This window comes from Eretmochelys imbricata, chromosome 1 (assembly GCF_965152235.1).
Source record: "Eretmochelys imbricata isolate rEreImb1 chromosome 1, rEreImb1.hap1, whole genome shotgun sequence".
NCBI classification, from domain to species: Eukaryota; Metazoa; Chordata; order Testudines; family Cheloniidae; genus Eretmochelys; species Eretmochelys imbricata.
Window position 1 is genome coordinate 49032948 of NC_135572.1, and position 25841 is coordinate 49058788.

At 38.9% G+C, this 25841-nt stretch overlaps 1 protein-coding gene across 1 annotated transcript in view; it reads left to right on the forward strand.

Annotated features, from left to right (window-relative positions):
* Nucleotides 1–25624, forward strand: part of B3GLCT (beta 3-glucosyltransferase) — a 139766-nt gene extending 114142 nt beyond the window's left edge. Inside the window, exons 11-15 of the mRNA XM_077806366.1 lie at nt 5256–5369; nt 7207–7306; nt 13122–13241; nt 15856–16000; nt 24060–25624. Of these exons, the coding sequence (XP_077662492.1) occupies nt 5256–5369; nt 7207–7306; nt 13122–13241; nt 15856–16000; nt 24060–24227 (647 nt within the window). The 3' untranslated portion in view covers nt 24228–25624. The remainder of the gene's footprint in view (nt 1–5255; nt 5370–7206; nt 7307–13121; nt 13242–15855; nt 16001–24059) is intronic.
* The last annotated feature ends 217 nt before the right edge of the window (nt 25625–25841 follow it).

Genomic DNA, 25841 nt, shown 5'->3' on the forward strand with positions numbered 1-25841 from the left:
GAGCTGTTGATCACTAAATTTGCTTAAGAACTTTTGGTAAAAATTTGCATTTATAGTTAGAATAAAGTACATTTTCTTTGTATTCATTGCCATATAGTGCAACATTATGCAATGTGGAGTGATCAAGTAGTGAAAGTCACTTTGAAATATGTACAAGGAGGCAGACTTAAGGTGATGGGAACTTCCTGTGTTCAGTGCAATTCAAATCTCAACCTTAATAATGTATTGACATAACTTTTTGCATATATTTACTTTTGGGGTTTTGCTGCAATTTGCAAAAAAATAAAAACATTTAAAAAAGTGCACCGAAATATTTTTAAAAACAGTATCTTCTAGAGCAGAATGTTACTGCAGTGGAATCATATCTTCTACAGATCTTAAAGCTTTGTTCATTTTTGTTCACCAATTCTCTCCATTCTTAAACAGCAGTTATCTTTTTGTGCACTTTAATTCTTAAACTGATTATTATTCAGGCAAGAATAAGCAACTCTTGTAACTACTTATGTGAATAGAGCATAGTACAGGAAAGCAAACATCAAATCAAGTACGATTGTTCTTTATGAAGAATCCACTTAGCTGTCGAGTTTGTAATGTTTCTGTGCCATACAGTACACATTTTCTGGTCAGCCATGAACCCTCCAGTTTCTCAATTAATGTTCTTTCAACAATTATCAATAGTTTTCTTGCGCTGTTGGGGTGCACTGGCAGAAGTGTGGGGTGCAGAAAGGTTGGAGTACAGGGACTTGGGGTGTAGTGACACTGCTGGGGCTGCAGGGGCTTGGGGTGCATTGGCAGAGCTGGAGGCACATTGGGGGTTGAGGTGCACTGACAGAGCTGGGGTATGTCATACCTCTTGCCTTCCCTCACTGAAGCCCCAAATCCCTCTCCTCCTATTTTCCCCATTCCCCCACCTTCTAATACCCCTCCCCTTCCAGGAAACATTCACATGTCTATTTTTTTCCCAGAAATTACTTGGATTGCATTCCCCCCCAAAAAAATTGCCACCCATTACTCACAAATTGTAGAAACCTTCCACCATTCAGTTCAAAACTTCTTTTTGTCATAGGTTAGAATAGATGCATTAACTGAAGGATGAATTCATAGCAAGCCAGAGGACTGTTCATTCATCCAGTCATTAATACCTTAGTTTAACAGTACCAGCAGAAGGAAACCATGTGGCTTTTTTGGGGGGGGGGGTGACGAGTCTGGCAGCGCAGCGCCCCTTTGTGGCAGGGGTGGATGGGGTGTCGGGGCCTCACCGCTCTTACTTTCCCACGCCCGTCCTGTAAGGGCATTCCAACGTGGCCTAATGGCCGGTTTCCCTGTGCTCGCCCCTCAGTCGGGGTAGCGGGTCTTAACGGCTTGAGTCCATGGGTCTCCCTGAGTATCGGGCGGTGTGGCCTGATGGCCAGGGTCCACATAAATCGCTCCCCGCATTGGAGTAGTTTTGTGGCCAGAGTCTATACCTTCCCCCTCGCAAGCGGGGTGGTGCGGCCTAGCGGCCAGAGTCTATACCATCCCCCTCGCAAGTGGGGGGTGGTGCGGCCTAGCGGCCAGAGTCTATACCATCCCCCTCGCAAGCGGGGGTGGTGCGGCCTAGCGGCTGGACTCTAGATAACTCGCCCCACACGTCAAGGCAGTGTGGCCCAACGGCCCGAGTCCATATAAATCCCTCTCAGGCAGGGAAGTGTATCCCGGGGTGGGGACCTGGGCCCGCCCTCTCCACCGGGTCCCGACCCAGGGTTCTCCTATTGGCAGGGTTTCCCCACACGCTTAGCTTGGCGGGGATCCGCCCGCAACATGCTGAGCGTCAGTGCAGCTTTAAAGGTGCCCGTCTCTAAAATGCCCCTGGGTCACTTCTTTCCCTCAATGTCGTCTTCTCCACTCCGGGGTGGGGGGGGGGGAATCCTCCGGTCCATCCCCTCCTTCCAAAACCTCCGTCTGGGATGTTGGGTGTGTCCCGGCTTGGTTGGCCCCTGGATCCAGGAGCTTTGGGTGTGCCTCCTTTTCCTCCAGTGGTCAGCCCAGACTGAGCACCTTTGCAGGCTTTTATACCTATTCTCCAGTTGGAGCATGCCCAGCAGGGCTTCCAGGGCGGGGCTTTCTCTCCCAGAAAGGAAGGGTGTTAACCCCTGCGATACCAGTGCAGGGCCAATCAGCCCCGTCACAGGGGGGGAAGGAGTTGTAGCTCAGGGATTCCTTGGTCAAATGATCCCAAATTTGGATCACTTATGCTGTCCCGCACCCACATGAGGCTCACCAAATTACAAAGCAGTCCAATTAACTGTTCATATTTTAAAGCACTTACAAGAGTTGAACTTCTAAGCATTCAAAATGGCAGGAATGGAAACCCTCAGGCCGTTTTTCTGTATTGTTACATGAGCAGTGTTAAAATGTACATTTTCCTAAATACTGTTCTCAAATTGAGTCCCACCAAAGATGTAGTGGGTGCCATGCACTACCTTGGATAGAACTCAACAGACTGGGACAATTTGATCCGCATCACATTAATCAGTTGATCTCCAGCTCTTGGCAAAAAAAAACCCAAACATCTACAATTTTTTTAAAATGTTAATTTTGTCAGGCTTATATCTCTGGAAACCCTGGCTCAAATGACTCCAGATGACTAACCCTACCCTGTACCCTCCTGAGGCACACCAAATTTTAAAGAAAATCTGACTAAGCATGTCGATTTTAGAAGAGTTAGAAAGGTACACCTTTAAACAGATGTCATGATGCAAACTTAACTATAGTGGCACTCCCACACCACTGTAATCATTGTTACCACAGCATTATAAACAAAATCTAACACAGAGGTAAAGATAATAAATTCCATAGCCTGGTCAGCATTTATTTAAACATCTTGTACAAAGGTGTTGGATTAAATCCTTCATACAATATGAATGACAATACACTAATATTTTATGAGAAGTTTTATTTTTATGTAAAACTCACCCAACCACTCGTGGCTTGTCTTTTACAGAACAATAAAGCTGCCTCTCCTAAATACTGTGGTACTGAAAAGAACAGAATAAGTGTTAGGGTCATGATGCTTTATTTAGAGGCTGCATTTTCATTACCATGCCACTGAATATATCAGCTACCAGGCATCCAACTGTTATGGGTTCGATTTAGTTTATAACACGAGATATCAAATAACATAGGGTTTAATCAATTTACGAGTAAAAGACAAAACAAACAGCATAATACAGAAAGGAAGGCCAATATGCGGTCAACCAATCCGGGACACCACAATGCAGCTGGTCGGCTGTCTCAAAGTTAGGAGCCTAACCCCTCCGGGATGTTTTCAACAAACAGATGATTTTACAATTTCTTTGAATTACTTTAAATCTAATACATCTTTCTTATATATATTGTTTGACGTGTTTTCAAAGCCAAAGTGATGCCCATAATGGTCTGTACCTGGTAGATGGGGCATAGTTTGTAAGACACACATTTAACACTCTTTACACAAACCCTGCACATAATCAGGACAGAGATTTGCAACAGTTTCTTATCTTTGTTTTGAACATTTGTGGTAAATGAAGGGGAGAGGGGCTAGCTCCCTTTTATGGACACCCAGCCAGCCGGCTAGCTATAAAATCCCTCTTAGTAGCTGTTCTCTACTTGTTTTACCTGTAAAGGGTTAAAAAGTCTCTCTGCTATGTATAGGTAAAAGGAAGTGACTGGGCATCTGGCCAAAAGAGCCAATGGGAAGGCTAGAACTTTTTAAAATTGAAACAAGACTCCTCTTTTGTCTGTCTGTGTTGTCCTCCTGGGGAGAGGGGAACAGAGCAGCAATGCTGTAAGAAGCTTTGGGCCAGGTATGAAAAATCATCTGTATCATACCTAGAAAAGTTTCAGAGTAACAGCCGTGTTAGTCTGTATTCGCAAAAAGAAAAGGAGTACTTGTGGCACCTTAGAGACTAACCAATTTATTTTAGCATGAGCTTTCGTGAGCTACAGCTCACTTCATCAGATACAGTGAGCTGTAGCTCACGAAAGCTCATGCTAAAATAAATTGGTTAGTCTCTAAGGTGCCACAAGTACTCCTTTTCTTTTTCCGTATACCTAGAAAAACTACTCATTTGAAACCCCAGATATGTAAGTAGATCAGGAAATGTCTAGGAAAACGCGATTACGTTATCTCTTTTATTTCTTTATTTACATTCCTGGTTAATAGCTCTGTTTTGAGAGAGCTCAGTTTTGCAAATTTTCAGTATAATTCCATTCCTTTTAGGTGGAGCTATACTTGCAGCATAAGCAATGTATGTAACTAAAACTTTCCAAGCAGTGTTTTTCCACTTTGCCTTTGGCCTCGCTGCAAAGCACTTTGTTTGTTTTAATTTGGTCAATACAGCCATTTAAATAAACAGTAGCTACTTATGTTTCTAAATTAGCTGTTACCAGTCAAGAAAGATCTTGGCGGATTATCATGGATAATTTTCTGAAAACATCCACTCAGTGTGCATTGCAGTGAAAAAAGCTAACAGAATGTTAGGAACCATTTGGAAAGGGATAGAAAATAAGATAGTAAATAGCATAATGCCACTATATAAATCTATGGTATGCCCACACCTTGAATATTGTGTGCACTTCTAGTTGCCCCATCTCAAAAAAATATATTAGAATAGGAAAAGGTACAGAGAATGGCAACAAAAATGATTAAAGATATGGAACAGCTTTCCTCTGAGGAGAAATTAAAAAGACAGGGACTTTTCAGCTTGGAAAAGAGACAACTAAGTTGGGGGGAATATGATAGAGGTCTATAAAGTCATGAATGGTGTGGAAAAAGTGAATAAGGAAGTGCTGTTTCCTCCTTCACATAACACAAGAACAAGTGGTCATCCAATGAAATTAATATTCAGCAGATTTAAAACAAACAAAAAGGACTGACTTCTTCACACACGGCACAGTAAACCTGTGGAACTCATTGCCAGGGGATGTTGTGAAGGCCAAAATTATGACTGGATTTAAAAAAGAATTAGGTAAGTTCATGGAGGATAGGTCAATGAATGGCTATTAGGCAAGAAGGTCAGGCATGCAACCCTATGCTGCGAGTGTCGCTAGCCTCCAACTGCCAAATGCTGCAAGTGTACAACAGGGCATGGATCACTTGATGACTGCCTGGTTCATTCTCTCTGAAGCACCTTGGCATTGGCCACTGTCAGAAGACAGGATACTAGACTAGATGGACCATTGGTCTGACCTAATATGGCCATTCTTATGTTTCAATATGACTAATTATTTTGCAGTACCGATTGTAAAGCAGACCTGGGAAGGTGAGGCTGCCGTTGTTGAATATTATAGTGATTATGCAGAGACCTCCATTCCTACTATAGATTTAGGAGTACCTAATACTGAAAGAGGTAAGCTTCTAATATTATCTTTGCAGAAAGTTTCATTGTATGAGTATGATAAGTTTTCAAGGTGAAATGTCTATTCAGTGTATAGTAAGTTATGCTGAAGTATTACATTTTTGTTACACAGTCCCCTGGAAGTAAAAATAAACTAAAAATTCTTCCTACTAACCACACAAAACAAGAGAAGGTGGGAGAATACAGTTCCTTTGGACAGAATCATTTTCTTATGATTTGGTGCCTAGCTACTATGGAAGTGGACACAGTACAAATGCCTGAGTGGACAGTTTTCTGCCTGTTGAAATGTTTCCTTCTGCCACCACTATTCTATCAGTCTTGTGATGAACAAGGTTGTTAAAGGTTTCAGAGTAGCAGCCGTGTTAATCTGTATCCGCAAAAAGAAAAGGAGTACTTGTGGCACCTTAGAGACTAACAAATTTATTTGAGCATAAGCTTTTGTGAGATACAGCTCACGAAAGCTTATGCTCAAATAAGGTTGTTACAGTAGCAGTGTCAGAATGATACATTCATAACAGAAGACCTTATATGATGTCAACTGGTTGCTGTAGCATGAAGCACTTACAAAATGGTTTCAAAGTAATATGTAAAAAGAAAAGGAGTACTAGTGGCACCAATTGGTTAGTCTCTAAGGTGCCACTAGTACTCCTTTTCTTTTTGCGAATACAGACTAACACGGCTGCTACTCTGCAAGTAATATGTGCCTACATCTAGTACACCTGTGTTTTTAAACATTAAAACTAAATGGAAAAATCAAACAGTATTTTCTCTGAGCATGTAACATAGTAGTTTAAAGTAATAATTTAGGGTGCCCTTGAATAGAAAAAAGCCTTCGATACTATGGCTTCAGTGGTTTGTTCATTCTCATTTTCTTACACCAAGTGAAGTGTGTGAAAGAAGGCATTTCTCTTCACTGGATAGCATAGAACGGGAAACATTTGCTGTAAATCCATTTTTATTATGTTAATGGCTTCAAAAAACAAGTAAAGATAAATAGAGGTTCTCAATGCCAGGAGGAAAGAAAAGAGAAGTTTTTAACCAAAAATATTCTGCTGTGTGTCAAAAAATGTTTTTGTTGAAAAAAATCCCAACTATAATACCTCAATCTTATTTATTTATTACAAGACACATTCATAGTGTTAATTGCTTCTGAAATGCTTCTGAAATATTTCTCCTGAACACAAGTGATTTTTAGTGAGTATTAGTGGTTTACAGTTTGATCTTCCTGGAAGACATTTTTAGCTTTAACTAAGCTTGTATGACACTTTATTTCTCTTGCCATTTTGATTCTAATCAAGAACATCTCACTTACCAGCTGTAAAACATTGCTTTGTATTAAATTCTAAATCTTTTGCTAAGAAGCTATCAGGAGCCATGATTTAATCTGAGTTAATGCCTATACATTTGATTATTCCATTGGTTGGTTGTGCCTACTCAAGTCTTAAAAAAACAAATCTAAAACAAATCCCCCAGCAGGCCAGTGGTAGACCAGGGAATAGAACCCGGATGTCTGGAATCATAGTCTAGTGCCCTACTCTGTAGGCCACATTGCATCATAGAAAGCAGCCTCTTGTGGATCACATCCAAATTGAAAGCACTCTCTACAATACAAATTGAAATTTGGATCCTTGGCTCCTTTGCCAGTTTGCCATTATCTGCAAAAACATGTTTCAACACCTTGGTCAATACTGTATTATCTAGTAAAATGTATCATTCAGTTTAATTTATAAATAATTGTACACACACACACACTCTCTCTCTCTCTCTCTCTCTCTCTCTCTCTCTCAAAAACAATGTACGTCCTTTCTCTTATTCCTCCCCCTTTTAGGTCATTGTGGGAAGACTTTTGCCATTTTGGAAAGATTTTTGAATCACAGCTCTTCCAAAACACCATGGTTAGTCATTGTGGATGATGACACCTTAATAAGGTACAAATTACAGTATTTCAGAAATGCTCTTAATTTGTATTAATAAGAGTTTTAGAAATATTTATTTTTATTTATACTCCAATAAATAGGAGCACTATCTTTTGCTCCATATATTCCTGGATTCCTTTTAAAAATACAGTTTACTCTTATAAAATCTCCTATAACAAATAATTTATACACATAATAATCTGTCACTACTTTGAAAATGTGACAGTCATACGTTGCAATCTGTTGATAAAAGAGCATATAAGGCATTAGCTGGTTGTGACTAATTTTCAGTTAACACATTTTCTAATACAGTGCATTTTCCTGATGTGGAGTAGATCCCAGAGGATGAGGGCTCCAAACACATACTTAGTCCTAACAGCCAACCATACCTATGTCTAGGGCTTGGCTTTGTTAGGAAATTGTCATGTTCGAACCTAGAATCTAATTTTCTAAAAAAGAAAAGCCCTAGAAATGTTTACTGTATGTCTCTTTCAAAGTAGATTAGTAAAGTATATTTTGTTATTGCTTTCAAAGAAATATCAAGTCGGTAATTTGAACAGTCATGCAGAAGCGGAAAAATACACATTTACTACTTTACATTCAACACATTTTGAAGGGAAATTAGTGCTGAAGAACTCACATGGAGTAATGGTGATCCCACAGTGATGAATGAGGAATAAATTAAATTTTCTGTTTCGTCGAAAAATACAAATTCATAGAATATCAGGGTTGGAAGGGACCTCAGGAGGTCATCTAGTCCAACCCCCTGCTCCAAGCAGGACTAATCCCCAATTAAATCATCCCAGCCAGGGCTTTGTCAAGCCTGACCTTAAAAACTTCTAAGGAAGGAGATTCTACCACCTCCCTAGGTAACGCATTCCAGTGTTTCACCACCCTCCTAATGAAAAAGTTTTTCCTAATATCCAACCTAAACCTCCCCCACTGCAACTTGAGACCATTACTCCTTGTCCTGTCCTCTTCTACCAGTGAGAATAGTCTAGAACCATCCTCTCTGGAACCACCTCTCAGGTAGTTGAAAGCAGCTGTCAAATCCCCCCCTCATTCTTCTCTTCCGCAGACTAAACAATCCCAGTTCCCTCAGCCTCTCCTCATAAGTCATGTGTTCCAGACCCCTAATCATTTTTGTTGCCCTTCGCTGGACTCTCTCCAATTTATCCACATCCTTCTTGTAGTGTGGGGCCCAAAACTGGACACAGTACTCCAGATGAGGCCTCACCAATGTCGAATAGAGGGGGACGATCACGTCCCTCGATCTGCTCGCTATGCCCCTACTTATACATCCCAAAATGCCATTGGCCTTCTTGGCAACAAGGGCACACTGCTGACTCATATCCAGCTTCTCGTCCACTGTCACCCCTAGGTCCTTTTCCGCAGAACTGCTGCCTAGCCATTCGGTCCCTAGTCTGTAGCTGTGCATTGGGTTCTTCCGTCCTAAGTGCAGGACCCTGCACTTATCCTTATTGAACCTCATCAGATTTCTTTTGGCCCAATCCTCCAATTTGTCTAGGTCCCTCTGTATCCTATCCCTGCCCTCCAGCGTATCTACCACTCCTCCCAGTTTAGTATCATCCACAAATTTGCTGAGAGTGCAATCCACACCATCCTCCAGATCATTTATGAAGATACTGAACAAAACCGGCCCCAGGACCGACCCCTGGGGCACTCCACTTGACACCGGCTGCCAACTAGACATGGAGCCATTGATCACTACCCGTTGAGCCTGACAATCTAGCCAACTTTCTACCCACCTTATAGTGCATTCATCCAGCCTATACTTCTTTAACTTGATGACAAGAATACTGTGGGAGACCGTGTCAAAAGCTTTGCTAAAGTCAAGAAACAATACATCCACTGCTTTCCCTTCATCCACAGAACCAGTAATCTCATCATAGAAGGCGAATTGTCGAACCCAAAGTAGAATTGGGGACATAGAATTGTTGAATCCAAAGTGTTTTGCAGAACACCTTGAGTTTAACAACCTTATGTTGAATCATAGGCAGGCTTCTATCAGAACCTTGTGTGGTTTCCTGGGGCTGCTGGGGAGCCTGGGCTTTTAGGGTCTGTGGACTGCCCCAGAGCCAGGGACTCCAGGGTTTGTAGCTCAGGAGCAGCCCTGCCCTGCGACCTGCTCCAAAAAACCCAGTGCTTCTAGGATCTGCAGCTGTGGGGCAATCCCACCATGTCTCAGGGCTTCCAGGCCACCATGAAGCTGGGAGCCTAGAAGTCCTGGGACCCAGGTTCTAACAGAGCTCAGCTCCCAACTTGATAGAAGGAGCCTCGGGCTCTAGGGGCTTCCAGGTTCAGTGCCTTGGGTCAGGAGCCTGGAAGTCCTGGTACGGACTGCCCAGAGAGTTTAGGGAGCCAGCTGATCCAGCAGTCTGGAAGCTCTGAAGCCCCAGCTCAAGACAATCTGCATAGTGGATCTGCCCAGGCGCTACAGACCTTAGAAGGTCCAGCAACTACTAATTGAAAAATTGATACAATTATTGTCAGTTTCACCTCTCCTGTTCAGTGGTAGGTAGTAGTGAAACTGACAAGAATGTCTGTTTCACCCAGCATTTGCCAAGGTCATAGGAAGCATTTTTTGTTCAGAAACACAATGTTTTCAAATAAAATGTTTCAGACTCCTCAGTTCATGTGTAATTCTCAAATTAGACTGAAACCAGATTTCAAAATATCAAAAATTCCCATGAACCAAAAATTCCAACTTTTGGACAGTTCATGCCTAATTAAATGAAGCTTAGCAAGTAGTAGGGTCAGTGTGCTATTACTAAGGCTATGTTTAGGTCATGGAAGTCATAGAAGTCATGGAATCCGTGACTTCCAGAGGCCACCCTGATATTCTCTGCTTCAGCCTCAGGGGCTGAGGGACTGGAGCTGACAGCCAGCAGGGCCCCAGGAGGCTTCCAGTGACAGGCAAGAGCCTCCTCATGAGGCCCCCTGCACGGTTCCAGCAACAGGCAACAGCCTCCAGAGGGGGCCCTCCTCAGGGTTCCGGCAGTGGGCAACAGTCTTGCGTGGGGGGCGCCTTGAGCGAGCAATTGTGGGTGTCCCATTTTCTCTTTGGGAAATATGGTCACCCTGCCTCGGGCACAGGGGGAACCCCACAGCTCCCAGTCACCACACTGGCGGGGGAAACCATGTAGCCGCAGCAGGAAAAGTCACAGAAAGGTCACAGCTTCCGTGAATTTTTGTATATTGCCCGTGACCTATCCATGACTTTTAGTAAAAATAACCATGACCAAAATCTTAGCCTTAGCTATTACCTTTCAAAAAAAGAAATCCAGGACAAGATTGAACCAATTAAGAAGCATGACTCAAAAGTTCTGATTAAAATTGGATTTGATACATGTAGCAGAAAATTAGATCAGCATGTTGAAAGATGGTGAATCTGTAACAATTGGCACTTGTTGAGATAGAAAATGAACTTACATTGCTTCTGTGACACTGAGATACAAGAGAACAGGACAAAGTAATCAGATATCAGCATCATGGGCCCCTGAACATGAGGAAAAATGGGTCAAGACAACAACAACATTCTTAAGGTAAATCATATGACAAAAGAGGAATTTGCGAAGGGCTTGCTATAAGTAATGAGTTTGTTACAGCTGAATTTGCCAGTTACCATACAAGGAAAAGGAGACATTCTACAGACTCTGTATAGGAAAGAGAAATATATGAATTATAAAAATAACAAGATTGCTATAACCTAGTGATGAGAATTGAAAATCAGAAAAAATAAGTTTGTCACAGCGCCAATAAAAATCAATCGAGTGTTAGGAGTTGATTTATTATTTGGTATCCTGGTAAACTGAAGATTACATGTCGATAATAATTTTACCCTTCCGACTGGAAACAGTGGACTAGACTGAAAAATTGTAACAAAAGATGGGTAGTTTTTAACGGTACTGATTTAAGTGACTCTTAGATTGCATAATAAAGTTGAATTTTTACCCCATTTACATTGCAAGGAACTAGTTTGATAGCACCTACCATCATCTGTACTATAGTAATTTCTCAGCATATTTTCCATACCAGATCACAAAAACTGATGCTCATTACTTTGGAGATTACTGTAAAAAAAATCACATAATTCCTCATTCTTTTTGACTGAACAAAAGAAAGGACGGGAATTAAAAAAGGAAGAGAATTTAATTATAGCTAATAGATAGCTATTGAAATCTTAATTCTATATGGTATGACTACACTATGATCAATGAAGCTATTATCCAAAGACTGCGTTAATGTTTTGGGGGAGGATATAGTGAAGTAAGAATTTTAACAAGTGTTCCAGTTTGTTACTTGTGTTGATGATAAATCATTTGACAAGAGAGATTCCGACTCTGGTTTAGAGAATGAATAATTCAGTTACAAAATCCAGATGTAATTATTCTGCCTTTATAGCAATTTTGAAATGATTTATGAAGCTGTTAAAGGTATCTCTTTTCTCTAAGTACTTTGTGGGATACATCACAACCAGTTTTAAGAGATAAAGGAGTAGTTCAAAAGTATAAAGATATTGCATATAAAGTATGGAAATAGAGGTTATAAAAAGAAGTAGAAATAGTGGTTTAAAAAGAAAAATAGTAGTAAACAGGTTTAGAACCAGATTATTTAGTGTTTAATAGTACCTTACACCATACATATGGAGCAAAGTGCTACCCATTGTGCATAAAGGTATTGAATCTGCCATTTGAAAGGTCGGGGGAACAGCTTTTAAAACAATAGGATCAGATTATTTTTTTAAAAGAAAAAAATATGGAATGTTTGTATATGTACACACATGCAATGATTCCTGTCCATAGTCTGTGGTTGAACTAGAGCAGTGGTTCTCAACTAGGGGTCTGCATACCCCTGGGGGGGTAAACAGAGGTCTTTTTAAGGGGGCACATCAGCTCACCTAGATATTTGCCTAGTTTTACAACAGGCTACATAAAAAAGCACTAGTGAAGTCAGTACAAACTAAAATATCATACAAACAAACTGAGAAAGTAAGCAATTTTTCAGTAATAGTGTTCTGTGACACTTTTGTATTGCTATGTTTGATTTTGCAAGCAAATAGTTTGTAAGTGAGATAAATGTGGGGTACACAAGACAAATCAGACTCCTGAAAGGGGTAAAGTAGTGTGAAAGAAAAGGGAGAGAGGGATAGCTCAGTGGTTTGAGCATTAGCCTGCTAAACCCAAGGTTGTGAGTTCAATCCTTGAGGGAGCCATTTAGGGATCAGGGCAAAAATTGGGGATTGGTCTTGCTTTGAGATGGGGGTTGGACTAGATGACCTCCTGAGGTCCCTTCCAACCCTGATATTCTATGATTCTAAGAGTTGAGAACCACTGAACTAGAGCACCCTTTTTGCAATTTGTGTTAGTTTAGCTGTAAAATCACTTTAGAGTAGCATGAAGAGGCCCAAGCAAGGACTGTCTTTGCTTTGGGATCCTGATCCTACTTAGGACTCTTGTTGTTACTGTCATATAAATAACAATAATAAAATAAGGCCAATTTTGTTACAGATCACTGCAGTACTCTGTTAGCCTTTCAGTCTTCAAAAATTCTGCCTCTCCACCCTTCTTTCAGTGTAGTCTGGAAAAATCCAAGTATACTTTAAAATTGAAGACTCAGTGTTGCTGCAGAACTAATTGTTTCTTTTGATAAATGTTTCATGAACAATCTAGTTAATCATTTGAAGTATTATGAATTATTTTTCAAAGGAAATGGCCTAATTAGCTTTAAACTTCCATTACCAAGTTCAGATTGCCTGTCTATATCTGATTTAATATATTTTTAATAAAATGGACTCTCATTTTAGTATCTTTAGGCTCCGGAAATTACTCAGCTGCTATGACCCAAATGAACCAGTGTTTCTTGGAGAGCGTTATGGCTACGGATTGGGAACAGGAGGATATAGTTATATCACTGGCGGAGGAGGGTAACTTACTTTATTTCAAATCCTACTGAGAGCTGACTAAACCACTCACTCCTCCAATGCAAATGTTTTGGAATATTAGAGATAACAAAGAGGTGACAAGAATAATGTTGTTTTATCACATGATATAATGTAAAAAGAAAAGGAGTACTTGTGGCACCTTAGAGACTAACCAATTTATTTGAGCATAAGCTTTCGTGAGCTACAGCTCACTTCATCGGAGGCATACTGTGGAAAGTATAGAAGATCCTTTTATACACACAAACCATGAAAAAATGGGTGTTTACCCCTACAAAAGGTTTTCTCTCCCCCCACCCCACTCTTCTGCTGGTAATAGCTTGTCTAAAGTGATCACTCTCCTTACAATGTGTATGATAATCAAGGTGGGCCATTTCCAGCACAAATCCAGGGTTTAACAAGAATGTCTGAGGAGGGGGCGGGGGGGTAGGAAAAAACAAGGGGAAATAACCTATTTCCCCTTGTTTTTTCTACCCCCCCTCGCCCCCCCCCCCAGATGTTCTTGTTAAACCCTGGATTTGTGCTGGAAATGGCCCACCTTGATTATCATACACATTGTAAGGAGAGTGATCCCTTTTGATAAGCTATTACCAGCAGAAGAGTGGGGTGGGTGGGGGGGAGAGAAAACCTTTTGTAGGGGTAAACACCCATTTTTTCATGGTTTGTGTGTATAAAAAGATCTTCTATACTTTCCACAGTATGCATCCGATGAAGTGAGCTGTAGCTCACAAAAGCTTATGCTCAAATAAATTCATTAGTCTCTAAGGTGCCCCAAGTACTCCTTTTCTTTTCGCGAATACAGACTAACACGGCTGTTACTCTGAAACATGATATAATGTAGTGGCAGTAAAAGGAGGGGGGGGGCCTTGGAACACAGTTATTGCCTTTGTTGAGGGAGCATCCCTCTCCCTCTTTGTTTGTCTAGGGTGTGAGTGAAAGTGATTGTCTCCCTTTTGTTTTTTTAACTCATGTTCTGAAGAGGTAGGTGAGCGAGTTCTTTAGTGTTGGTACCAATGGAAGATAGTTTCTCATGTAGAGAGATCACTGCAGATAGATTGTCCAGTCCTTATGGTTGAGAACTATAGTTTCCCAGTGGATCTGGTGAATGATTTGTAATATATCCATGACCTTCTAGGTTGACCCAAATAACATTAGTGAGACCCATCACCTGTGGTTCTGATCTCTGTCCATTTTGTTTGTTGGGTAGTTGTAGATCCATTATTCTATTTTGATCCATTATTCAGTCCCATGCTCTGAATGCCCTTAAAACACATAAAATTGGTATTCTCCAGGAAAAAAATAAATATTATACTAACTCAGTAGACTGTTCATGTGTCCATAAATAAATAATACCAATTGGCTGGCATTTTCATTGTCTTGCATAGTGTGGGAATATGTCTTTCATTCTTAATTATGCAGAGTTTACCCCTTTCTTAAGAAACCATCTTTTGACGCTGGAGTGCTTGCCAATTGCCAACAGATTTTTTTTATATTTTCTATTGTTTGTTCTGCAATATTGTTTTTCTATACCTTCAAGAAGCACCAGAGCTTTCTGATACTCAGCTCTGTGAAGATATGTATATAAGATAGCTCACTTCTCCTTCATATCCCTGTTTATTGTTGACGATGTTTCTTGGTAGGTAGTGAGTAAAGTTAAAGATCTTGTATCACTTTGACCATGCCCTTTCTGTTATCAAGTAATGAGTGGGTTTTTAAATTTGCTAACTTTATACTATTTACTTTATTCTTCTATGACAACTTTTCAACAGCAACACATGCAATTCCAGTCACAAGGCATGGTTATTTTAACTCCCTTTTTTCAAGGTTCTCAATGTAGTTGCTCCTTTGCCTGCAGCTTGATCAGAATACAGCAACATGACTGGTCATGATTATATTTTGCCTGTGCTCTATTCTTTTTCCTGTTTGCCTGGCAGATTGACCTTAAATTGGCACTGCTGTTTCTAAAGCCTTTAACAACAGTGATCCTGACAATATTCAAAACTTATTCCTTGAATTTTGTATTGGATGTATCAGAGTCTACACACCAGCTGCCATTTAAGGATACTTCATTAAATACTTTTTATAATTGCATTATTATTAGATAGTTTTAGAGGAGGGGAAAAAGAGATGAGTATTCAGTTCATATAAAAACACACACAGCATCAAACAAAAGACTAAATTATGTAAGTACAGGATTTCTGAATACTCTATATGTCCTATGTATACTCGCCATTCCTCCAAACGGAGTTCTCCCCTCACCCTGCATCAAGAAATAATGTGTGGAGGTAGGGGACAAGTAAGGATCACTAGCAAGTAAAATGTTGGGTAATTAAGATTTTGTGTAATTAAATAAATCACATCATAATTTGATCTTACTATTTAGAATAAATATGTCTCAGAAAAATCCTCATTAAGAATTCAAGCCTGAATGCTGTTTTCTCACATCTTTCAGTTTCCCAAATACTGTACACCAGTGGACTACATTCCATGTTGTGATTTTATTCCACTGAGCAAGACTTAATAAATGGAAATGGAATACAGTTATTCAACTATATTGCTAATGAGTGTCTCATACTTTCTGTTTGCTTTTATTGTTTAGGATGGTTTTCAGCAGAGAAGCAATCCAAAAACTACTTGCTAGTAAATGCCAGTGTTACAGCAATGATGCTCCAGACGATATGGTCCTTGGAATGTGTTTCAGTGGTTTAGGAATCCCCATAACACATTGTCCACTTTTCCATCAGGTGAGAGATACATTTTTACAAGTATTGAAAATTGATATTTATTTAACTTATTCATTTAAAGTGCACCCAACTCCTTAAAATCCCATATAAATTGGACCATACCAATAATTTTAAACTGTCTCAATCTCAGACATTCCCACTACAACCCCTGCCTCGCTCACCCCTTCCACCCAGAGAAAGTCTGATAAAACAGATAAAGTAGATTTTAAAAAATGTAAAATGTGGGCAAATATCCATTTTAATAGTGCTACAGAGGTGTCTCAGTCCCACTTCCCTGGCAATGACAAGGATTTAGGACTAAATTTAGCTAGTTAGGCACCTAGTGGGATTTTCTAAAATGATGAAGTGCCTAAGTCTGATTGGAAGTGCTTTTGAAAATACTATTCTGTGTCTGTCTGCCTCTTTAGGCACCTAACTACCTTTAAAAATCTGGCCCTTAAATACTGCAGTGATGGGTCCTATAGAAAAACCCCAGATACATGAATATTTACAAACTCTAACAGTAGTCTCATCCTGTCTATATTTGCTACGGGAAAGTCTTAAAAGTTGAGGAATTAGAGTGGCAAAAATTGTTTTCACTAGCAAAGAACTGTAAAAACCAGCCGGCACAAGAGCAAGCAAAAGTAAAAAGGGGGAGAAGGTCATGTGGTATGGGCATAGGAGAAGATATGCTGTTTAAAAGGATCCAAATTGTACATATTTTGGAAATGTTTTTGAAGGGAGAGTACCCAAGACTCCCATCTGATTCACAGATTTAAAGTCTCCAGAAAATTTAATTCCTTGTTTTGTCATCGGTGTACCTAACCATTTTTTCTAGTTTATTTAATTTATAAAATTTAGCAAAATTGAAATGCATCCTCATTTGTTACATTATTTCATATCACCTTTAGTTTATAAACCTATTCAGATATTTTTTCAGAAGGCTAATATCAAAAAAATTCCAAAGTTCACAATGCTTTTTAAGACTGCTTACCTCCTGGACATTTTGTCAACTTTCCTAACAGATCAATTAATGATTTTGATTCCTTGTAGATCTGCGATGTGACTTTTTGCCAGGAAATCATCTTTTTAGATTAATACATACCAATAAAAAAATTGGTAAAAATACCTTTTTCCATCATCAGACATTTGATTCCGATGATAGAGCAAGCAAAATATGAATGATTATCATTTTTTATTTCCTAAAATTAATGGCTACCTGTACTATATTTTTTAAATAAGTTGTAAATATATCTTTAATTATATAGGGTCAGATTGTGTCTTATTCTGTATGCTCGGGCAACAAGTAAGGAGGCATAAAGTGCTGTTTTCCTTCTTAGCGCAAGTGTGCTGTACCACTGATTGCTGCATATGTGGATAAACAGTCTCCACAGAGCTGCAGCAGTCTCCACTCACACAGATGGGTGAAGGAGCAGTGGAGCCTTGTCTCAGTGTGCCCAGCAGTCTAGGTATGCAAGGGCATGGGGAGTATATGCTGCAACAAGTATAGATAGACTGACCCATCGCAGTTTACTTCCTCACAGGAGTAGCAGGGAGGAGGGGCAATAGATTGTGACTCCTTGAGTTACAGACTCCCTCTTGGGTTCCTGCCTGCAACAACTCTGCCCTTTACTCTGGGGCAGATTGCAAACTGATGATCAGGCTGGACACACAACAGGCTGCTATGTTTAGACCCACATGCTTGGCTCATATGCTCTTAAATTCCTCTTGCTCCCTAGGTAGGCTTCAGGCACCACCTCTGACTTAGCATTTGGGCACTGTAAAAAATATCTAACTAGCACGGTTGGTGATAATTGTATACAGTAATTGAGTCCCCAGAGCATGATATAAAGGATCAAATAGAGAAAGCACAATCAGGAGAGTAGTATATAAGCATCTATGATGATATACAGAGTCATACATTTTAAGTCAGAGTTATCTAAAGTAATCTGAAATATAAAAAACGTTGTAATTAATACAGATGCAGTTAAAGCAGATTTGTTCCTTATCAAAACAGCAGAGGGTTTATATAAATTTCAAAGTAAAACTACTGAAAGAGGGTTTTTTGCCAGGCTCAAGTGAGAGTAGTTCAATAATTGTCTATGTCAAAATAAATTTCTTAAGGTCATCAAATCCATAGATATTCTCCAATGCTGAGATTTTCAAAGTGCCTCAGGGTATTAGACTCCCTCTTGGCTCTTCAGTGGTTGTTTTGTTTTTTAAATAAGCATTTCAGTAACTTAAATATCAAAGAAGAAAATCCCAAGAACAGGATTTTGTTAATGTCAAATTGTATTACCTGATTGTAGGAAAGGAATATACAAAGTATGGCATGAAAGCACTATGGAGCATTTATTAATGCATCCATCAGTAATGAAAGCATACAATAGCTTGTAAATCAATTTTTAGCTTAGCTTCCTTAATATGCTGTTCTCCTTTTTTCTTATGTTTGTTACTGTAGAAAAAGAAAAACATTTTTACATTACTTATTTCTTTGTCAGCAAGACACTAAAGTGTTGAGAGAGAATAAAATCTTATTTTGGGAGTTTATATACATTTTTACTGAAATCCTCTTTAGTATAAATCTAATTGCAAAGGACAAATTTAAATAGTTTAATCGGAACAACTGCAATTGAAACCTGTTTTACATAAATGTTTTGCTCATATTCCTTTGAATTCTTGTAGGGAAAATCATATAATCACAGAAGATTAGGGTTGGAAGAGACCTCAGAAGGTCTAGTCCAACCCCCAGTTCAAAGCAGGACCAACACCAACTAAATCATCCCACCAACTTGGCCAAGGCTTTGTCAAACTGGGCCTTAAAAACCTTTAAGGATGGAGACACCACCTCCCTAGGTAACCCATTCCAGTGCTTCACCACCCTCCTAGTGAAATAGTAAAAAGAAAAGGAGTACTTGTGGCACTTTAGAGACTGACAAATTTATTGGAGCATAAGCTTTCGTGAGCTACAGCTGACTTTATCCGATGCATTCAGTGAAATAGTGTTTCCTAATAGACCTCCCCCACTACAATTTGAGACCATTGCTCCTTGTTCTGTCATCTGCCACCACTGAGAACAGCCGAGCTACATCCTCTTTGGAACCCCCTTTCACATAGTTGAAGGCTGCTATCAAATCCCGCTTCACTCTTCTCTTCTGCAGACTAAACAAGCCCAGTTCCCTCAGCCTCTCCTCATAAGTCATGTGTCCCAGCCCCTTGATCATTTTCGTTGCCCTCCACTGGACTCTCTCCAGTTTGTCCACATCCTTTCTGTAGTGGGGGGCCCAACACTGGACGCAGTACTCCAGATGTGGCCTCACCAGTGCAGAATAGAGGGGAATAATCACTTCCCTCGATCTGCTGGCGATGCTCCTATTAAAGCAGCCTTACATGCCATTAGCCTTCTTGACAACAAGGGCACACTGCTGACTCCTATCCAGCTTCTCATCCACTGTAATCCCCAGGTCCTTTTCTGCAGAACTGCTGCTTAGCCAGTCGGTCCCCAGCCTGTAGCGGTACATGGGATTCTTCCTTCCTAAGTGCAGGACTCTGCACTTTTCCTTGTTGAACTTCATCAGATTTCTTTTGGCCCAATCCTCCAATTTGTCTAGGTCACTCTGGACCGTATCCCTACCCTCCAGTATATCTACCTCTCCCCCCAAAAGTTTTTTTTAACAAACAAAAGTGAATACTTCTGTTGCACTGAGAAGTCAGCCACATTTGGGTTGGTTTTGATTCTGTCTCCTTGAATGTAGCTGACAAAGGGTAACAATGTGAAGATATCTGGCAAAGGAGTAATATCTCCTGGAATCAATTATCTTTTTCATCATAAGAGCCTCACATTTTCACAATTACTCTGTATGGTGGTAGCGTCTTGGACTTATTAGCCTGCCACATTGACAGTTCTGGCATCCAGCATTTAGAACTGGAGCAAAAAGAATGACCCTAACCTTAGGTTTCTCTTCGTAGAATCCAAGCAATGCATAAAATAGGGACATATTATAAAATGTTTCCTCCCCAATTTTAAAACAAGTTTCTGTCATTTGGCCCAAAATTACTTACCCTAATAGCAGTCCTTTGTTTGATCCTATATATGTGCCAATGTTCAAACAAACACTATATGCACTTATTTCAGTGCAGGATCAAATTGTGTGTTTGTTTAAAAAAATTAAAATATTTTTATTTAATTTTACTAGATTTGTTGTGAACGTTAGAGGCCCAAAGGTATGCAATGTCCTTTTTTACACAAAGAAACACAATGTGGTCCTGCACTGAAATAAGAGTGCACAGTGTTTTGGTCTATATATTGGCATGTATGTAAGGGATCATGTGAGGGAATGCTACTATGGTAAATAATTTTGGGCCAGATCACAGAAATTTGTGACTAGGTTGGGTGTTGAGACAAGAATGAGAGATATCAACGTATGCCATGCAAACTGTCCCTTATGGTAAACATACCACACAGCCATAGCCAATAGCTATAACCAATAGATCCTGCAGGTTATTCCATGCAGGCAAACCCTGTGCCCATAGATGGACTGTTGAACAAAAATGTATACAAAAAACAAGTTACAGGATCACAAAATAATAACCAAACAAAATAAAAAACACAGCAATTTTCATCTGATGTGACCACATAGTGATGTTGGAGGTAAGATTGACTTTCAACATTTTTTAAATTATAGTACGTACTGAAAAACCTATATTAAAAGAAAACTATTTTGGACTTTAGTGCAAAGTCAAATGCTAAAAATTAGGAAATGCCAGATTTATGGTTGCCCATATAACCTTAATTCTACCTCTTTGTGCATCCATGCTATGCACTGAAACCCTGATCCTGTACAGAAAATAAATGGGTGCAAGATAAAGCCTTGGATGAGATGGGAGTCCTGTTAAAAAACTTTATATAATAATGTACTTAAACACTGTATCATAATGCTTATTTGCAAGGGAGAAGATTTGAGATTACACAGGCAACCACAAATGCGGCATTTCTTAACTTTAAAGTGTTGGTCTTTACAACCTTTGCAACCTTTTCTTAACATTTTTAATGTAGTTTCCTATGTTTTTCTTAAAAGGAAGAATGTGAAAATAAATATATTATGTACAATTGTAATAACACCTCCCATACAGACACAAAATCATGCATCAGCAGCAGCATTTGAACCCTGACCCTTCAGCCTGCAGCACAGACTTCAACCATTTGATAGGAAAAACTGTGATCCTAAAGAAGAAGAATATGCTTGAGGGGACTGTTGTTGAGAGCTCAGACAGTCTTTCCCTTTCCTCCCAGGAAGGACCTGAGGGAGCTCTTGTTATGTGGTGCCCCCACAGTGGGGATGTGGGTTGCTGGGGCCAGAGCCTGCCTCAGCATTCCTCTTGCTGCCCCACGTCCCGCAGCTGCTCCTGCAGCTCCAAAGCATTTAAAAATCAGTATTGCAGCAGTTGTAGCAGCACTTCAGAATGCTTGTGTTTAGTTATTATTTTGGCATTCTGTCAAAAATTTCCTGAGGAAACGCAAGTGAGAGAAGAGAAATGACAATTTTCAAAAATCTCTCTCTCAGCAAAACTTAAATGGAATTTCATAGGACAAAAGAAAAGAGACTTCTCTAGCCCAAGGGCTTTCCTCCTGCCCCAATTCAAAGGTGTGCTGCATCAACATAAAAGCTTCTCAAAAAAGGGTTGTAAGAATCTTTTGTGGTGGAATGTGTTAGGCAACGTACGTGTGTGTGTGTATGTATATATATATTGAGAGCAATTAGGTTCTAGCAACCGCTAAAATAAAGCTATAAAAAGTTAAATGCTAGTTTTGGGATTATCTGGGATAAGAAGGTCTGGAGTTGAGTTGTGAATAAAGAAAACAACTAGAAAAAGTACTTGGCATGGATTTTTTCACTAAGTTTTATTTGTTTTTGGTGTGCCTGGCCAGTTAAGATTATCCCTCATTTCCATGTCTGTCATATTCGCAACTTGGCGAAGACTGAAATCAGATAGTCATGAAATAATTTCAATATGATAATTTCTAAACTGGCAGGTCCTCTCAAAACAAACAAACTGACTATGAGTTCATTCTATATTACTTTAAACTTTTGCAGCTTGGTACAACATGAAAAATGTAATTGAAAACATAATACAAACATTTGTGAAAATATTCTAGCTGTTTCCCTCTACTTTTACATGTTATAACAAGGGCCGTTGATTAATTGCAGTTAACACGTGATTAGCTCAAAAAAAAATTAATCGCAATTTTAGTCACACTTTAAACAATTGAAATGTATTAAATATTTTTGGATGTTTTTCTACATTTTCAAATATGTTGATTTCAATTACAACACAGAATACAAAGTGTCCAGAGGTCTATTATTATTTTTTATTACAAATATTTGCACTGTAAAAATGATAAACAAAAGAAATAGTATTTTTGAATTCACCTCATACAAGTACTGTAGTGTAATCTCTTTATTGTGAAAGTGCAATTTACAAATATATCTATTTTTTGTTACATAACTGCATCCCCAAAAACAATATAAAACTTTTGAGCCTACAAGTCCACTCAGTCCTACTTCTTGTTCAGCCAGTTGCTAAGATAAACAAGTTTGTTTACATTTACAGGAGCTAATGCTGCCCTCTTCTTATTTACAGTGTCAGCTGAAAGTGAGAAAAAGGCAATTTTGGAGCCGGCTTTGCAAGATATTTACATTCCAGATATGCTAAACATTCATATGCCCCTACATGCTTCGGCCACCATTCCAGAGGACATGCTTCCATGCTGATAACACTTGTTAAAAAAATAATGCGTTAATTAAATGTGACTGAACTCCTTGGGGGAGACTTGTATGTCTCCTGCTCCATTTTATCCGCATTCTGCCGTATATTTCATGTTCTAGCAATCTTGGATGATGCCCCAGCACATGTTGTTCGTTTTAAGAACACTTTCACCACAGATCTGACAAAATGCAAAGAAGGCACCAGTGTGAGATTTTTAAAGATAGCTAAAGCATTCGACCCAAGGTTTAAGAATCTGAAGTGCCTTCTAAAATCTGAGAGGGATGGGGTGTGGAGCAGTATCTCAGAAGTCTTAAAAAAGCAACACTTCAATGTGGAAACTACAGAACATGAACCACCAAAAAAGAAAATCAGCCTTCTGCTGGAGGCACCTGACTTAGATGATAAAAATGAACATGCATCGGTCTGCACTTCTTTGGATTGTTATTGAGCAAAACCAGTCATCATCATGGACACATGTCCTCTGGAATAGTGGTTGAAGCATGAAGGGACATAGGAATCTTCAGTGCATCTGGCATGTAAATATCTTGTGACACTGGCTACAACAGTGCTACACAAATGCCTATTCTCACTTTCAGGTGACATTGTAAACAAGAAGCAGGCAGCATTATCTGCTGCAAATGTAAACAAACTTGTTTGTCTGAGCGATTGGCTGAACAAGAAGTAGGACTGAGTGTACTCATAGGCTCTAAAGTTTTCCATTGTTTTATTTTGAATGCAGTTATTTTTTGTACATAATTCTACATTTGCACATTCAACTTTCATGATAAAGAGATTGCACTACAATACTTGTATTAGGTGAATTGAAAAATACTATTTCTTTTGTTTTTTACAATGCAAATATTTGTAATAAAAAGTATAAAGTGAACACTATACACTTTGTATAGTGTTGTAATTGAAATCAATATATTTGAAAATGTAGAAAACACCCAAAATATTTAAATAAATGGTATTCTATTATTAACAGCGCAATTAATTTTTTTAATCACTTGACAACCCTAGTTATAACCTTGTCTAGCTGAGTAGTAGGACTCAAACACCATGATGATTGTAGTCCTTAAAAGACAGATACATGAATATAGATTAATGCAAGCCAGTCAGTTTAATAGTACTATGTAAAAATGACTGCAATCATTATGGAATATTTTACAGTAATACTATATTACTGATGTCAAAACATTTGAGATGAGAAGTCTATTTAGTGATGATTCTTTATCCAAAATTCACTTTACTGTTCTAAAACATTTTTTAAACCGGTGAGAACTAGCATTTTTGTTTTATCCTCCCATCTTAGGCAAGACCAATGGACTATCCAAAGGACTACCTTGCTCACCAAATTCCAATATCATTTCACAAGCATTGGAACATTGATCCCGTGAAGGTGTATTTCACATGGCTGGCACCAAAGATGGAAGATTCATTTACTGAAAAGAAACAGAGACGTATTAGGGAAGATTTATAATATATAAAATATTTTAAATCTCAATAATGTACTGCAGATTAGTGAGAGACAGGCTGTACTGTAGTTTTGGTGTTGTGTTGTACTACTTGTCTGCCATATTGCATAGAACCCTAAATGTTTCAATCCATTACGTGTTACACTTGTTAGAAAAGGAAGAGGGAACCAGCTTGAGTGTGTGTGTGTGTGTGTGTGTGTGTGTGTGTGTGTGTGTGTGTGTGTGGTTTGAGGATTTATTGTTGGAAATACCTTGAGTTTTGAATCTTGTGACCATTGTATTTAACATTTTAAACGTTGTATACAGTATTTGTGTGTGTTCCCTTTTGGAATTCTCTATCAAACACCAGCAATTCACATTTCTCTTTTCTTCACTGTTTAATAGTGGCCTAAGTTCTATATTTAGGGGCCTAATTCTAAAAGGTACTGAATACCTACACTTCCCAATGACTTCAGAGGAACTTCTGGGTTCTTGAAATCAGTCAGAATCAGGCCTTAGGTAATGAAAGGGTAGGGAGGTGTGACTGTTCTAACAAACAGTGGTCTGGAAGGAAAATATCATGTACTGTGCTTTGTATAGTTTCCAAATAGAGATGTTGCGGATGCATGGGACAGATCCAAAGGAAGGTCTGGGATTCTTAAACTGATTACAAGATGTTGCCATGATTCATTAAAAAAACCTAGGTGACAGTTTCTATCTTTGGCAAATATAAATGTTTGTCTCTTAAGGAATTTTGAAAATCTAATGTTTAGATATTTATAATGTGCATATCACCATAGTGTCTAAGTGCCAAGCTAAAAATTAGTTTGTAACATCCACAATTTATATCATCTGCGGTATACATAGTAAAAAAAATACAACTAAGTAATATAATGCATATAATATTAACATGTAAAGAGTGCTGCATATTTGATTTTGTTTGTTTTCTATGTATAATTCAGTTTTGTAAAGATATTTGAATAAAATCTGGCTTTAGTATGTTCTAAACTAATTTTTATACAGTAAAGGATTTTTTCCTTTTAAGACAACAGCATATCGTGTATATATGCTGTTATCTAACTTTGCTTGCTATGTTGTAACCAAATGCAGGGTCTTAAAGCCATATTACTGAAATTGTTTATTTGTACACATCTTACAATATTTTCTGTAGTTCAGCACTTGTTTCAGTTCCAAAGTAATGCAATACTTACTCCAAGTCTAAATGGGGAAGTAGTTCGGTAATCACTGAGAAGTATGCACCTTTTGTGAACGTAGCTTGTGGATTTTTAAGCATTTGAACAGTGCTCACATTCATAGTGGTTTAAAAGAATGTTGATATAGGTGTAACCAACATAATGTAACTTTTTCTTACCAATATCAGTGCCTTGAACAGTAGACATTTCTACTGATACCAGAGCTACATTCTTTGGTACCGTGGATGTATTGTTAATTAGGTTTACTGTTTAGAACTGCGTGAGCCTAAAACTGAATAAAAACATACTTGTTTAGATTTTTGAGTGCATTGTTCCCATCCTTCTTCAAAGACCAAATACACTTTGGAATGTTTAAACTCATTTATCCAGTGCTCCTTGTGGTAAATACACCACAGGATATTATAAAGTTAACAAAACAGAGGTCAG